This window comes from Cydia splendana, chromosome 9 (genome assembly GCF_910591565.1).
Source record: "Cydia splendana chromosome 9, ilCydSple1.2, whole genome shotgun sequence".
Taxonomy (NCBI): domain Eukaryota; kingdom Metazoa; phylum Arthropoda; class Insecta; order Lepidoptera; family Tortricidae; genus Cydia; species Cydia splendana.
Genome location: NC_085968.1, coordinates 13,850,624 through 13,867,959, shown reverse-complemented (window position 1 = coordinate 13,867,959; position 17,336 = coordinate 13,850,624). Strand labels below are relative to the sequence as shown.

General features: G+C 38.4%; 1 protein-coding gene across 1 annotated transcript; it reads left to right on the top strand.

Annotated features, from left to right (window-relative positions):
- Nucleotides 1-2,378: 2,378 nt before the first annotated feature.
- Nucleotides 2,379-17,203, top strand: LOC134793602 (1-acyl-sn-glycerol-3-phosphate acyltransferase gamma-like). The gene is made up of 8 exons (XM_063765224.1): nucleotides 2,379-2,533; nucleotides 3,437-3,655; nucleotides 4,003-4,175; nucleotides 4,606-4,767; nucleotides 10,500-10,700; nucleotides 11,470-11,607; nucleotides 12,758-12,977; nucleotides 15,582-17,203. The coding sequence occupies exons 2-8, from the start codon at nucleotides 3,475-3,477 to the stop codon at nucleotides 15,656-15,658; spliced, it is 1,152 nt and encodes a 383-aa protein (XP_063621294.1). The 5' UTR covers nucleotides 2,379-2,533; nucleotides 3,437-3,474; the 3' UTR covers nucleotides 15,659-17,203.
- The last annotated feature ends 133 nt before the right edge of the window (nucleotides 17,204-17,336 follow it).

Genomic DNA, 17,336 nt, shown 5'->3' with positions numbered 1-17,336 from the left:
TCTCGCTCTCACTTATGGGTGCGACGCACCAAGGTCGCGGTGCGGTGCGATAGTGTGTTACCACTTTAAACGTTCGCGGCTCGTCTTAAAGCTTATTTTCATTCGCGGCTCGTGGCTCGGCTCACGGCTCGTCTCGTGTTCGCCTCGAGCTCGTAAGCTTGTCGAGCTAATGATTACACTCTCGCCTCGTGCCTCGGCCACAGCTCGTAAGCTCGTCGAGCTAATCGATTTTAAAGACAAACGTCACGGTATAAGCCTAAGCGCGCACCACGATTTTAGTTTTTGCGACACGATTTTAGAATCGCGCTGTAATATATCGCAGAAAATTCACTGCGCGCACTGCGATGAATGAGTCGCGGTTTGTTCATTCTCAACATGGATTTCGTACCAGTCGTTTGTCATGAAACGTTGTCTTTAATATGTGATCGCTGTATGACTGAGTATTTATACCACAAAGGTGATCTCCTTCTATTTCCATAATTAAATGGTCAACATCTAGCGTCTTCAGCAGCAGGTTCCGACATGTTGACGCTTGGAGAGCGATATGCCGACTGAGGTCCGGGTGCGATTTTATTATCGCAGTGCGCGCGGGGCCATACAACTCCGTATGCCGCAATTCACTTTGCGACAATCGCGTCGCGAGCAGTCGCGGAAAAATGTGACAAATCACAATTTTAAAATCGCTGCGATTTTTTTTGTCGCATATGCGTGCACTGCCATATACACACATACGTTACATTTCTGCGACTAAATTATCGCGCGACAAAAAGTCGTGGTGCGCGCTTGGCCTAAGATTTGTAACAGAATGACAGCTGAACAGTAAGCGCACGGCCCGCGCGAGCCCCTTTTACTCGTGCCCAAAAAACCGCTCCTCCACGCGAGCAAGGCGAGCGCGAGCCGAGCTACGAGCTCACCGCTTACACTCGCGACTCGTGGCTCGCACGCGAATGTAAATCGCGGGTAATGCACATCGATAGTGTGTGTAATCGATTATGATTGTTTATTTTTTAGGGTTCCGTACCCAAAGGGTAAAACGGGACCCTATTATTAGGGTTCCGTACCCAAAGGGTAAAACGGGACCCTATTACTAAGACTTCGCTGTCCGTCCGTCCGTCCGTCCGTCCGTCTGTCACCAGGCTGTATCTCACGAACTGTGATAGCTAGACAGTTGAAATTTTCACAGATGATGTATTTCTGTTGCCGCTATAACAACAAATACTAAAAACAGAATAAAATAAAGATTTAAATGGGGCTCCCATACAACAAACGTGATTTTTGACCAAAGTTAAGCAACGTCGGGAGTGGTCAGTATTTGGATGGGTGACCGTTTTTTTTTTGCTTTTTTTTTTGTTTTTTTTTTTGCATTATGGCACGGAATTTTTTATTTATTAACTCTGATTCGATTGTAGATTTTTTTGTCAACCAATTTTCGATATTTTTTCGTTAGGCCCCATTCGCACGACAGCTTAAAAAGCGTTGCGTTAAAACCCGACGTTGGCGCTTTTTTACCGTTTCCAATATTTGTGTTCATATGAACGCTTAAAAATCACTTGTGAGTCGTACTGCCACGTACGCATCTCAGAAAAGCCATACTTTTTTGCTATTACTACTAATATAGCTTGAATATTTCAGGAATTTGTAAGCATAAGTTGACATTTTTAAGGTGAAACTAATAATAATCTTGACGATTGACACCAAAAATTGACACTTGACAGCCAACTGACAGCAGCGCCGGCGCTTTTTCAACGCTTGTGAGAACAGATACACGGATTTCCGTATGGTCTATTCAGTTTGACGCCAACGCTCAACGCCGAAAATCGAACAGTGCTCGATAAAAAAGCGCCGCGCTTAAAAACCGCCTTCGTGTGAATACATACATGGTTATCCATTTGTGTCATTCAAACGCTTTTTTAACGCGCGTTGAAAAAGCTGCCGTGCGAACGGGGCCTAACGATTGATATCGAAACCACGGATCAGACAACCCTATTTTTTTACTTCGTCTTTTGCAGAGTATGGCAGAGGTACAATAATATAGAGATGAAACGGGGGAGGGGCCAAATGACCGAACGAGATACACTTATAGAACTTTCAGTAGGAGTAGCAGAGAAAGCGGTATTATTGCTTGTCCTTGTCACAGTCTCACTTTTCATTGTTCCCTACCATACATTTAGTACGGTCTATGGTGGGCAACAAATAATCCGACCGAATTACGTAGATCGTTTTTGGTATATTGCCAGGAATGTTAAAACGTGTTTTTAATATTGTCGCATTGCGTATGTTTTGTCCCTCACGGAGGCACGCGTATACCACTTCTATAGGATGCTACTTTCTATGGTCTTTTGCTTGCTTGCATCTTGCATTGCACCTGTCTGTCCGGTTCGGTTCGGCCAGCCTGTCTCACTCACTCGGGCGGTCAGTCAATCGTTTGTCATGTGCTTAATGGTGATGGTGAATCTCATCTAAATTCCGCAGTTTATTTTAGTGATTCGTATTAACCTGTTTGATGGAATTTACCTACCGCATTTGGTAATCGGTAAGTACAAGACAAAATAATGGAATCCAGTTAGGGGAACGTGTATTGTATAATATTTTCGACAGTAATAAAATTCGCGAAGTTGTATTTTGAACCGGAGGTTTGCTTATATTATGTATGCCTTGTAATTTTAAAGTTGTGTCTAGTTTCTACTACGTATTAATAACAGCAGTTAAAATATTACTACCTGTAGGTATGGTCTTGCTACACTATACGTACTACAGTGGTACATTTATACGCCGCTTCTATGAATGAATGCCTCTCTATTAACTTTGTTGCTGAAAGCGGACGGAAACTGATATAAATAGTGCCCACGCAGTGTACCGTGCAGCACCATGTGATGAAAGACAATCTGTCTTTTCCTACTTAACTCCATACTGTTAAATAAAGTCAGCATGATAATCGCTAAGGGACACTACGAAAACTTCAAGGTTTCTGATCAGACGCGAATTACGTACAAAGCAAGTAATACGATTAAACCGAATTTTATGTACGTATTTTAGTACTTTGTGCCTTGCAAGTAAGCTTGCAGAAATAAATTTACTTTAGCATGCTATTATCATCAATACAAAGTCCAGTTGAGAAACTCACAATATCAAACCACTTTAGGTGTCCATTGTGTTTCTTTGTGTATTTTGAATAGTTGCAGTTGTATCACTGAAATGTTCTGTCCATAAGGTCAATGGCTAATTCCGTCATAGGGGTTATTCCGTCCACGAGCGTATATTTCTTTAATTTTCAATTGTAGGAAAAAAAACCTTTTGCTTTTGATTGCTGAAACTAAAAGCAATTGCTGCTTTGTCAACGAAATTATTAATGTTGTTCATTGTTCAAGAAAAACACTAGTGGACTGAATAGGCCCTATGACGGAATTAGCCACATTGACCATACTTTTGTTTTCAGATTTAATGACTGCTACAAGTAGCTGACAAATTTGTAAAATGATAAGTTTAGATATAATTAAACAGTCGACCTTCATCCATGTCTGCTTCGCCATATCCTACTTTACGTCAGGGTTGGCACTCAGCATGGTGCAGGCAACCCTATGGTTTAGCCTCAGACCATTCAACAAGAGGTTGTACAGAAAAATAAATTATTATCTGGCATACTCATTAAATAGCCGTAAGTTGACCTTAAATAAATTTATAAATAAATGTTAAGCATATTTAAAATATGAAAATCAATACTTGTACACTGCATGAATAACTTTACATAATTTCAGTACAGAATGTTCCTACATTAACCTTTAGTGGCCCACCATACAATTAAAATTCAAAGTCAAAATTAAGGGTATGAGAAAATAGAATTGAATTTGTTTTGTTTTAAAATCAAACAACAAACTCTGTTTCATTTACCTAATAATTATTTAAATTTCATTGTAGGTAATTTTAATACTAGTATTAGGAGGTGTGATGCTAGGGGTTAAGCCTGAATAGAAGTATTTTTTAATATATCATGTTTTTTTTCAGAGTTGGTGTTCATGTCACAATGGTGGGCAAGAACAAAAATGTCGGTCTATATAAAAAAGGATGAATATGATAAGTATTATGGCAAAGAGCATGGTTACCTTTTTATGAACCACAGCTTTGAAATAGACTGGCTGATGGGCTGGCATTTCTGTGATGTGATCCAAGTTTTAGGGGTAAGTTCTAGCCTAGTTTGACTAATAATATTTTAAAGGGAAAGACTGTTCTCTCAGGATGGGGATCATTACATTATTGAAGGCCTGTCAAGTTGCTTTTCCTATATACGGAGTGCCCTCCTGCCCTCAAATTTAAATGAGTAAAGTTAAACCTTGTGGAGTTGTGGACATCAAGGGGAGAGGCCTTTGCCCAGCAGTGGGACACTTTAACGGGCTAAGAAAAAAAAAAGAAAACCTTTATGGTCAGGTCTTTGATTGATAGTCTATAAAATGTATCACACTATTGGATGGTGTTTAACTTGAGTATAGTTTTTATTATAATTCAGAAAATCTAACGGATAACATGTGTAACATATATCATGTATTATGTTAATACTAAAACCTGGGGATAATTTACCTGTATTATTATTAATGACTTAAAATCTTTCAGAATTGCAAAGCATATGCAAAGAAGTCCATTCAGTACATGCCGCCCATTGGATGGATGTGGAAGTTCTCAGAATTCGTATTTTTGGAGAGGTCCTTTGATAAAGATAAGGAGATTATTAAGAAGCAGATTAAAGAAATATGTGACTATCCGGATCCAGTATGGGTGAGTCAACTATTTATACTTTACCCTTTATAGCAATAAAATTACTGATAACTCCTACTACTACTATAAGCATATTTTAATTTCTCAGAATAAAGATATTTTGATAAGTTACTGATAATTGCACCTGTAGTAAGATTGTCCCCAAAATATTTAAGGTGTAGGGGGGGTTATTTAGACTGGGGTAATTTAAACTAATGGAAATATCTTCCATGTTTTACATTATTAACTAGAGTCACACACAACACATCTTTTTCGCTATCTGGACATATATGGCACTCTAGATAATAATATAAAATATGGATAATATTGCGATTAGTTTAAATTATCCCGCAGTCTAAATTGTCCCCCTACACCTTATATATTTATTTCACATATTACATGAGACACAATGTAATCTCTTTGAATAAACTTATTGAAATATATCATGTTTTTTTGTATGTCTCATTTACATACAATACCAAAGACTAATAATACATACTGACGTAATCAAATTTATTGAAATTTAAACCTAAGTATTTCACGGTCAAGAAAAACATAAACGTGTCTTATATATAGCTAACCCATATCCACTTTGCCTTGAAACATTTTGATTCGAGAATCTTCTCATCAGCATCAACATGTTGCATAATATTTACCTTACATCATACCTGTATTAAGGCCTGTTAGTGCGTTGACCTTAACGGCTCGAGCGCGCAAACCAGACGCGGGTGTTACACCAACGGCCTAACGCTAAACAGGAGAATCGTTTTAACAAAACTAATCTTACAAATGGTCTCCGTTTAAGTATAGTATTTATACGTATCTTCAGGTCAAGTTATATTTCCTACAGTAGACTGTATTATGAATATTGTAGTAGATAATGGTCCAGACTACTATAAGTTCGCAGGTTATCGTAATCACAGTTGCGTGTAATATATTGTTTTATAAAAGCATTATCGGTCTGTCTGTGGCGGCGGCGCAAACTTTGACCGCACGTGTTGAGTTGCAAAGCGGTCGATGACTTGGGGGTAGTTACCATTTTATCTAGGTTCCGGACTTTAAATATAAATAATTAGTATAATTATTCAAGTTATAAATTCCAAAGGAACGTTGTCCGTCTATCAGTCTTTCCACGTTTAAACTTAAAAACTGATTTTGATAAAATTTGGTATGTAGGAACTCCTAACTTACGGACATACTTGTCGTCGGTGCACTTATGAACTCTTATGGTGCATGATTGTCTGATTATAATTAAAACAATAAGTAAATTTATACCAGATGTCATTGCTATGTATAAAACAATAAAAACTTTTTACAAAAAAAAGCAAACCGACTTCAAAAAGGATGAAATAAAATATTATCCTTTTTGAAGTCTATGCGTTACCAACTGATATGTTTGAAGTCGGTGCCAAGCCAAATTTTGAAGCATACCATGATTTTGGTGCGATTCGATAAGGATGTACCTACGTTGGATTGCCTTACACGTTACACGACGACAATGAACGTACTTTCTGTAGGTACAGTCGACGTTAAAAATATGTTTTCACTTTTCGCCTTATTACAAAGGAGTAAGGTGCAAAAGTGTAAATATATCTTTGACGTCGATTGTATCTAAAGCCCCCTCCAGACTATGCGCGTGAATCGCGGGCGAAGCCGCGAACGCGAGTGTGGAGTCGATTTCGCAGGTCTGCGTTCAGGACTCCACACTCGCGTTCGCGGCTTTGCGCCGCGATTCGCGCACGAGTGTGGAGGAGGCTTAAGAACACACCTCAGAACACACGATCAACCCTTCTTGGCGCAGTCTGTACCATGTTTGTCGGCACATTTAGTGGAAATCCAATGCATTTTTTCGTCGTATTTTTTAAAGAGCATTTCTTACTAATGCTCGAACAGTCTATAGCACGCAAGTGTGAGATTGGGACTGAGTAATTTCCCGTCCTTTATCCAGAGGACTACATTTCAAAATATAAAACAATTTAAGAAATTTACCTTCTTGCCAAATTTCACCTAAAGCGGTTCAGTTGTTTAGCCTTAAAAAGGCGACAAAGAGGCAGACAAAATTACTTACACATTTGTAATAGTTATTAGTGCAGTTCTAATGGGATTTATAGCCATAAAGCTGATTATTTTGACTGGTATTGTTACTACTTGGCTTGGCACCGACTTCAAACATATCAGTTGGTAACGCATAGACTTCAAAAAGGATAATATTTTATTTCATCCTTTTTGAAGTCGGTTTGCTTTTTTTTGTAAAAAGTTTTTATTTTTCCATTTTTAGTTTTAACGCATTGTTAAGAGCGCGACGCATGAATGAAAAACAAGATCATGTCTAAATTCGTGTTATTAAAGTAATAGGTCTATTACTTTAATAAATATGTATGTAATCAGGAATTTTCTCGAGTCCGTCTGGGAAATTATAATTCCTGTCACTACTACACTAAATCCATCCTCCGCCCCGCCACTGGCCCAATCCCTCAACGCCCCATCACTCAACCTCACAGCGCATCAACCCCTGATCCAGGAACCCCTCGACCCTGAACCAGGAATTTTCTCGAGTCCGTCTGGGAAATTATAATTCCTGTCAACTAAATCCATCCGCCCGCCCCGCCACTGACCCAATCCCTCAGCCCCCCGATCACTCAACCTCACAGCACATCAACCCCTGATCCAGGAACCCCTCGATCCTGAACTAGCAACCCTTCAACCGCCATTCCCCGACCCGTTAATCTCTGACCCCTTAACTCCTAACCCTAACCCCCGATCAGTAGCCTTACCAGCTTACCACGAGTTTGACATTGATATATTCGCTAGCATGTGTGTAACTTACTTCCTATGCATCTCGCTCGTACTAACCTTAGTGTGAGCGAGATGCATAAAAAGTTACATTTAGATGCATAAGACGTTAGCGAATATGTCAATGTCAAACTCGTGGTAAGGCTACAGTTGCAGTACATCAAATTGGTGGTTTTCGGAAGCAAATGCTCGAGTTACTTTAGAAAACCCCGAAATCACTTAACACGTGCCTTTAAAAATTGAGGAGTTCCCTCAATTCCTCATGGATTCCATTATCAGACCAGAACCAAAAATAATACGGAAACACCTTGGAGGTAACTTCTTCCAAACAAAAAAAGAATTACTCAAATCGGATCACAGGTGCCGGAGTAATCGGTGAACATACTTACATTTAAAGAAATCATCATCATTATCATCAAAATAATCATCATCATCAGGTCTACTTCATCAAATTAGTGGTTTTCGGGAGAAAATGCTCGAGTTGCTTAAGAAAACGCCCAAAACACCATGCATGTGCCTTTAAAAATTGAGGAGTTCCCTCAATTCCTCATGGATCCCATCATCAGAACAGAACCAAATTAAAATGGGACCAACTCGGAGGTAGCTCCTTTCAAACAAAAAAAGAATTACTCAAATCGGACTACGGATGTCGGAGTAATCGGTGAACGTACATAGAAAAAAAAAATAAAAAAAAAAAATAGCCACAACCGAATACAGAACCTCCTCCTTCTATGAAATTGAAGTCGGTTAAAAATAGAGGCGAAGTTGCGGGCATAGCTTACAGAACATACAACAGGATATAAGAGTACATCCGTATTCTAATCTTTATCTACGAATAGTATTATCACCGTCCAAGAAAAACGAGCAAAGTCCATGGTTGGGTAGGTAACTAGGTACGTTTATGATAAGTATATTACGTATTTTTCCCGTCAATTAAGGGAGTATTTACACTAGCTAGGGTTAAAAAGGCCATGGCCCGGGCGGGGCAGCTCAAGACGAATTTCACGGTCAGTTTTGCGCGGCTGTGGAACGACTAAACTTAAAAAGCCCTAGGCTCCAAAAGGCTACTGCTTCAAATCTTTGATAGCAAATATAGGTATAGCGATACCTATTTAGCAAGCACCTAATGGTTCAGAATCTTAATAAAAACCGGCCAAGTGCGAGTCGGACTCGCACACACGAAGGGTTCCGAACCATTATCTATAAAAACGGTCACTACTGACCCCGCCCGACGTTGCTTAACTTCGGTCAAAAATCACGTTTGTTGTATGGGAGCCCCACTTAAATCTTTATTTTATTCTGTTTTTAGTATTTGTTGTTATAGCGGCAACAGAAATACATCATCTGTGAAAATTTCAGCTGTCTAGCTATCACAGATCACGAGATACAGCCTGATGACAGACGGACGGACGGACAGCGGAGTCTTAGTAATAGGGTCCCGTTTTACCTTTTGGGTACGGAACCCTAAAAAAGGACGTGTAATGAATTTTACCTACTTTCAAGTATGAGAATTATATTCACCGGCAATTTACTAATTTCTACATATATTTTTACCGGTGTGCATTTCCTAATAATTAATTGATTCTCGAAATAAGTCGAAATTAAACGTAAAGGTATTAAAATTCTATAGAACTGAATTTGGCATACATTTACTTGTTTTTCTCTAAAAATACAATACCGATTGGAGCCAATAACTTTTAATAGGCTATTGTTTTCTCGGTCTCTGAAAAGCGAACTTTGTTTCGCTTAGTCGGTTGACCTTGTTTAACACGGGTAATAAATAACACTTGTGCAAATATAAACATTTTGTAAATGCGTATTTAAAACTGGTTAGCGATTATTCGATAAAACGTACCTATAGACATACCATCAGCTTACAAGCCCAAAATATCTGTCATATTTGACCTCCTATGCCCCACATACCTACAAGAAAAATTGGCAGAGGTTTTGTATTTCTCCTCCTCCTTGTGTCGTATTCCTCATTGCTGAGGGTCGTGGCCTCCACGAATTATTTTGTGGACTAACTCCTTCCACTTATTGCGATCTTCAGCAGTGTGGATTTTAGATTAGTGCCTTCGCGGATCTGATCTGTCCATCGCATTGGGCTTCTTCCACGTGGTCGCCTTCCTTGGACTTTCCCCGTTACGAGAAGCATTTCCAGGTTGTCATTTTTCTTTCTGGCTATTTGTCCAAAGAATTCAAAAATTCTACGAAGACAGATGGTTGACAGCCTGACAGTAACTCCCACTTCTTGTAGGATGGACACATTTGTGCGGTGGGCTGTCTTTGTATTGCTGTGTTTGTATTTTTATATAGGAGGCAAACTAGCAGACGAATCGCCTGATGGTAAGCAATTACCGTCGCATTGCCTATGGACACCTGCAACACCAGAGGGGTTGCAAGTGCGTTGTCGACCTGGTAGATGGGAGTACGCTCTTTTCTTAGGTCGTTTCTATAGTATAGGTCCTACCTATAGTACCTCTTCAGTTCGATGAAATTTAAATCCTATTTAATTGGAACAGAGTCACTTTTGCTTTGTTTCGTTCAATTATCCAACAACGCAAAATCAACTCTATTTCAAACACTATAGGTTCAAATTTCAATGGCAAATTTAGGATTTTTCATTTGTATGGCTGGGCCTTAGGAGGATACCGCGAGCGACAGTTCATTCCACAGTTTAGCTGTGCGTCCAGGAAGTTTCTGGAGAAACGCACATTTGAGGACACACATCTACCTGGTGAAGATGGGAATGTTGTCAAATCAAGAGCGTTAGGGGAGGAGAAGCCTAAGACGAAATAAAGTCGAGTTTATAGATTTCATTGTAGTAATTCAGTACTACAAGTAGGACCGTGGTCCTTAAGAGGGGAGGGGTATGACTCCCATTCATTTTGGTTAGCAATATTTCGGTATTAGCTCGGTTGTAGCATATTTCTAAACATCACATAAATAATTGTTTCCAGCTATTGATGACTCCCGAAGGAACTCGCTTCACAAAGAAGAAACACGAGGCCTCCCTAAAGTTCGCCAAGGAGAAGAATCTGCCTCTCCTCAAACATCACCTGACGCCTCGGACGAGAGGGTTCACCACCAGCCTGCCGCACTTCAGGGGGAAGATTCCAGCTATTTACAACATTCAGCTGGCATTTGACAAAGACGCCAAGGTACTATTTTTTACAAATTTTATTTACAATCTCTTTTCCCAGTTTATATCTGTATAACCATCCCTTGAAAACAATTTGACCCACTTCCCTTAAGCTATTATTATAGTTTAATTCGTCTTGATTTGGTACTAGTCGCACTGACAGTCACCCAAATCATTTGGTGACTGTCTAAAAATGTAGATAGGAAAATCGGGCTTACGTTTGTATGTAAAAGCGATCCTGGGGCATTCCACGACACTGTCGCTTACATGACGCTTTTGCCTTGTATGGCAGCTACCTCAATAAAATACGTGAATCTCGAGAATATACTGCCAATTTGTTAGCCAAGTCATGAAATATTACCTGACCCAATATCGCTTACTCAGCATTTCCAGAAGTATTAGAAGAATTGCGTTATGTAAGCGACAGTCTCGTGGAATGCCCCTCCTACACTATCCTCTTAACATAAATGTGGCGCCGGCTCCCGTAATCCCATGCTACGGTTAGGTACATACGGTTTAGTTTTACAATGGACGGAAAAATTGCCTTTTCATGTACAATCTAAAGTTTAGATAAAGACAATACGCCCAAGTGCAAAATACTAGTTTAGATTCTAAACTTGGGCGTATTGTCTTTATCATTTAATCTAATCTGCTGTCTGCTTTTGTTTTCCCGAAAATTTGGAACTACAGTAAGGCTAGCATAACAATTAGCAGGCCAATTAACCCGTTGGCGATAATTGACCCGTTGCCTTTTTGGAAATCCAAAATGAATTGGAGTTTTTGTGTAGAACCCCCCGACCATAACGAGCCTGCTGTACGGCAAGCAAGTCCACGCACACTTGTACATCGAGCGGATCCCAGTGGAAAACGTCCCTGAAGACGAGGCGGCCGCCTCGCAGTGGGTGCACGATTTATTCGTCGTCAAGGTAACTTCTAAATGCCATAAAACTGTTTATTGTATTTGTTCCTTTTTTTTTTGGATTCGATTCGTTAACCTTTTCGACGCCGTGTCAAACACAAAAGCTGTCACTCGGACGCCACGTCACCGAAGTCAAAACTGAAATTGAACTTTGCATATGCACGTAGGTGTATGTTGCTCTGTGGTCTGTGACCGATTAATCCGTCTTTGGCGTTGGACCTGCGGTGCGGATATATCGGTCATTGGCGTCCAAAAGGTCCAAAGGGTTACTCACCACTGCTGCTTTAAATTAGATTGTAACTGCGTTGATGGAGTGCCGACATTAGGGTGTTTTACGTCCCGGCCATTTGTGAAAAATTCGATTAAAATTTTATCATACTGCGTTTTAATTTGCGTAACTGTGTAACTATGTATTAGTGTCGCTTGTTGAAGTAAGATAAACTTATAAATTATTGCCTGATTACTTTAAATCCTTTAGTGTTTAAGCATTAAATCCAAAATACTACAAATTGGCTTGATTAAACCTCGGCAAAGTTATAGAGATCGTCAAAATAAGAGTCATCGTGGTTATTTTTGTGCTATCTATAGGTACACGTGACATAATCTGATTAGACATACATATTATGATCTGATATTTTTGCATAAAGGAATTGCGCTTTATGTTGATAGGCTGCGCTGTAGGTATAATTACCCAAGTGCAGTAGAAAGTTATCTGTAGATGAAGATACGCTTAATACTTTGTATACAAAAATTGTGCCCAAAATTGTGTTATCTCGACATTATCGTAAGGCGTGTTGACTGTCAGCGACGATATTAATTTTAATCGGAGATATACTGCAAGTCATAAATTAGTTATTGATATTTAGATAACCTTTAAAAGTTTTTAAGCTAAAATTTTGTTTTTAATACGCGCTCTCTATCACCGAATAGGCCCTTTATATACAACCGGTTAGCATTAATTAACTACCATTAGTATCATATCGCGAAATAGTAAAGCATGTAACGCCCGTTGCAATAAATTATAAATAATTAATAGACCGCCGACGTCGCGATGCAATCAGGCGTCTGCCAATCAACGCGCGTTCGTATCGCTGCAAAAAATCGTAGTGTATAAAAGCCCTTAGCAAATACATATGAAAATCTTGTTATCTTTTCAGGACAAAATGGCGGAATCCTTCCAGAACACGGGCGACTTCTTCCTAGAGTCTGGCGTTGAACGTATCGAGCCGTTCCAGTACCCTGTCCGGATCTACTCGCTTATCAACACGCTCGGCTGGGCCGTGATCACGCTCACACCCATGCTGTACTACCTCATGGGACTGTTACTTAGTGGGAGACTGCTGTACTTTTCCATTGGTGTCGCTATATTTTTTGGATGTAAGTATCATCAGCTTGCATCAGTCTCTCATGGCACACTGCTGTGCTCCGCCTTCAGCTCTCCTCTCGTTGCTGCCTTACGAATAATATCGCCCCACTTAGTTACAGGGCACTGCTTTGGCCGTAATATGTGATATTCTAAGTTATAATTTATAGCACTAAATCATGCTGCTACGTCATTTTATGGTGGTAGGATTATAATTATTTGCGCTATTTATTACTATTTCACGGATCTATTACATAGTAGTTAAATTTGCTGTTCTTTGAAGTCTTTATTTACTCTGGAGATATGTAAGTTCCATCGAAATTATAGACCATAGCGACATGCTTCTACATTAGTCCACGGAACCTGCAACTTTAGAAGCGTCACATGCCCGACCCGTTTTCAACCCTAATATACACCTACGTTTCTTTTTTTAAACGACTGTAACTCATTTGTCTTTTATTAGGAGCTAATTTTATAAATTGTGCGTTTCATATGCTTACTTGCTTAGGACTGAACCAGGGATGTAACGGATGTGGTTTTATCGGAACCGAAAACGGAAACAGATGTTTTCAATTTAGTTTAACGGAACCGAAAACGGAACCGAAAACCGAAACGGAACCATAATCGGAGCCTGACTTTTTAACGATGTAGTCGTTTTCCCCTTTCTAGAATAAACCTTCAGACAAAGTTTACACTTAGCCGTGTCCCCACTAACTTCATCAAAATAGTTCCAAATCGAACTTGATTTCGGCTTCATTGTGCGTTTTTTACACACTAACATTCACCACACACACTACACACAGTCAGTAGTCAGTACACAACAGAACACAACCGCTTTTAATTTTAATAACACGAATAAAACAAAGTATACAAACAAACAACAAATTAGCGTAGCACGTGGCAAGCGGGGCGATGAGCGAATGACTGGTATGAACCTGTTTGTTTTTAGGGTTCCGTACCCAAAAGGTAAAACGGGACCCTATTACTAAGACTTCGCTGTCCATCCGTCCGTCCGTCTGTCTGTCACCAGGCTGTATCTCACGAACCGTGATAGCTAGACAGTTGAAATTTTCACAGATGATGTATTTCTGTTGCCGCTATAACAACAAATACTAAAAACAGAATAAAATAAAGATTTAAATGGGGCTCCCATACAACAAACGTGATTTTTGACCAAAGTTAAGCAACGTCGGGCGTGGTCAGTACTTGGATGGGTGACCGTTTTTTTGCATTTTTTTCCGTTTTTTTTTTTTCATTATGGTACGGAACCCTTCGTGCGCGAGTCCGATTCGCACTTGCCCGGTTTTTTGATGTACGCCGCCGCCGCGCGAAGCATTGACATCCGTTATAACTTCCGTTTCAAACATAACGGAACCGGAACAGAAACGGATGTGTAATACCAAACGGAAGTTCCGCCTTAACGGAAACGGAACCGGAGCTCCGTAACATCCCTGGACTGAACTAAGCATAAAGCGCGGGAAACCATTGTCATATAATAAGAAGTATTATACTATAACTAGTGTCATTACATCTGCATTACCAGCTTGACGTACGGATGGATTGGTTCGTTATGGATAGGTCATTACATGATTGAAAGGTACTCTGTAAATGTCATACTATCTTCGAGCCCTTCATATGACAGTTATCTAACTGGTTTTAATCTCTGATAGAATTGCAAATTAGTAAAATTGTTATCTCCAAGAGCTGTCGGAACGCCACAAAACGTAATTATAATAATCCCTAATATTTAACCTATTAGGTTGTAACATAAATAGTATCTAATCAGAAGGATTATTATAGTTGTAGTTTAGTACGATAAGACGGTGATTTGATTAAATTACTCGTACAGCTAGGCCGTCGCGTAAGTTACGTTTACGTATTAACTTCCGCGAAATTAATATATATTTGTTGTAAATCAACTTGATTAGATAATTTATAACTAAACATACCTAATACCATCTAAATAACGATAATTGATAACATGACCGAGTCTTCAATTTTCTACTTACATAATTGTAACACGCACACTTGTAGGTAGGTATATGATTGTATCAATGATTTAATTATTTCGTATCTATAGGTCTGGCTTTGATTAGCAAAATGAGGCTGATAGTCGCCGAGTTCTAGTTTATTCTCCAGATAAGTACTTTATTGTTATGCAGAAAACAGTCAGCTGTATAGGACAAATAGTAAACGCCATTCAATTTATTATATTTGGACACCTTTTCAAACAATTGGGTATAATTGGCACATTTAGTGACACTTAGGTACTGTTTTTTTATACAACCACATAATACCGAAGACCCCACCTTATAAAATGTTTGCAAGAGTGAGTTCACTTGTAAGTCTAGAGATGGGTAACTACCGTGATGGGTAGGGATGGGTATTCATCTCGCAAAATATTGCCATGAGTAAAAAAAAAACAACCTGTACATGGTAGTATACTCTAGGCTAAGCTAAGATATGGCGCACCTAATACAGCTCTTCCAAAAAAAAAATAGTGATCCACTGTGCCCCACTCTTATGTAAATTGGACGTGAGAGTGACAGGTTAAAGCTAGGATGACTCTCGCCCTGCTGGGTCACAGAAATAGTAATATGTGTACTCTTTTGTTTCAGTTTACGTGATTCTGCAGAAGTCTATAGGCATGTCAAAAATTAGCGAAGGCTCATCTTATGGGACTGAAAAAAAATAAACGTTAGGTACATTATATTGTTACAGTATTCACAAGGAATATTATAGTTTATACTATAAAATCAAATTACGAAAATTCTTTATATAAATAATGTTTTGTACAGTTAACAATCGGCCTTTTCTGGGCGTGTTTAACTTGGTATTGTAGCTGTAAATGTTGCAATACAAAACACAACGGTATTCTATTCGTAGATGTATTATATTTGGTGATATCGTAAGGGGTTAAACTGTTTATATTAAATTTGATTGTTTCGGTTAATGAAACATTTAATTTGATACTTGGGATAGTGGGAAATTTAAAAAAAGTTACTTTTTAATTTTAATTGACACGGTTTACATTTTTGGTTACATTCTACTTAGAATACTGAGGAGTACCTACTTTATATTCTAGTAGTACATAATTGTCCACAGACATACCTACGTATGATATATGTTTGGTAAATAAACAACTAAACCAAAACGAAAATGTACTATGTAAAAGTGTCGACCTGACCGATCTGTGGACTATTAGAATTATATAATATCATTTCTGAGCGTAATATGTCCTAAAATTTTCAAAATATTTCATAAAATGTGTTTTAAATTTCCCACCTAGATACTTTTTTTTATAAAGTCTATTGATTGAAAGCAAGTGATCCGAAACAATGGATGCAATTAACTATTTAAATCTACTTATCGATTTGCTGAGCGCATTCCTTACATTACATGTGAACAATCATTATTTTTACTTCTCGCACAATGTATTACTACCAGCACAAATGCCCGAGGTGGGCTTATTTTAGTTCTAAAACTTCACTCATCCTAGCTAAGCTGATATTAAAGACTGATACATATGTCCTAACAGGACAGGTTTTTGTAAAATATAAATATAATTGCATCCACATAGTTTCGTGAATATTCATGTAGTATTTTTATAGATTCATAGTTCCCTTCGATTTTTTTTAGAATAAGACTTGTGGTGTTTGAAATTGTCCAACTGGAAACGACATTTTAACTCTTTATTTTGTTATTCAACGATTTTAGGAATATATCAGTGAGTTTGGTCAAAAGCCAACAGTATTTTAGAAAGATAGCCAAACCAATTTTAGTGGTGGGATTTGGAGTTATAAGTACAGATGTAGTGCGTAATTGTTTTCCTTCGTATTTTCTCGGAAACTTTCGTATTTGTGCTACTTCAGTCAACTTCAGTACTTTTTGTACCGAGACTGACTGAAATAGCAAGACACGTTCGTACGTTTCCGTGAAAATACGAAAGAAAACAATTAGGTATGCACTACATCTGTAAGCCAATATATTTACGTTTTTTCTGAAGATGGTTTACAAATCCGTACTCAAATATTTTCTAATGTCTACCTAACGTTAATAACGTAAGTAAGATAGTTTTGGCAAAAATAATAAAGCGAAAAATTTTGAAATAAAGATTTAGGTACTTACCTATAACCCTATTTTTGTAATCATGTCAGTACCGTAAAAAGCACAAGATTTGTGATAGATTATTTGTATTATTGTGTTTATTTATTGTTTTTATTATATGGTTACAATCTTGGACTGTAGTTTTTTTTATTCCCGTATCCAAAAAATCAAGGATAATGTTAATTGTGTAAATTAAAAAAATAGTAAGTATACTAAGTATTACGAGATTCATAAGAGTTGGTTGCATATAAGTTCTTGATATGTAT

Bases quoted from the DNA above. Each gene is read 5' to 3' on its own strand.
- LOC134793602 (XM_063765224.1), top strand. From the start codon at position 3,475: ATGATAAGTTTAGATATAATTAAACAGTCGACCTTCATCCATGTCTGC. The intron at 3,656-4,002 runs GTAAGTTGACCT...GTTTTTTTTCAG, and splicing joins GGCATACTCATTAAATAGCC to AGTTGGTGTTCATGTCACAA. The intron at 10,701-11,469 runs GTACTATTTTTT...GTTTTTGTGTAG, and splicing joins CATTTGACAAAGACGCCAAG to AACCCCCCGACCATAACGAG.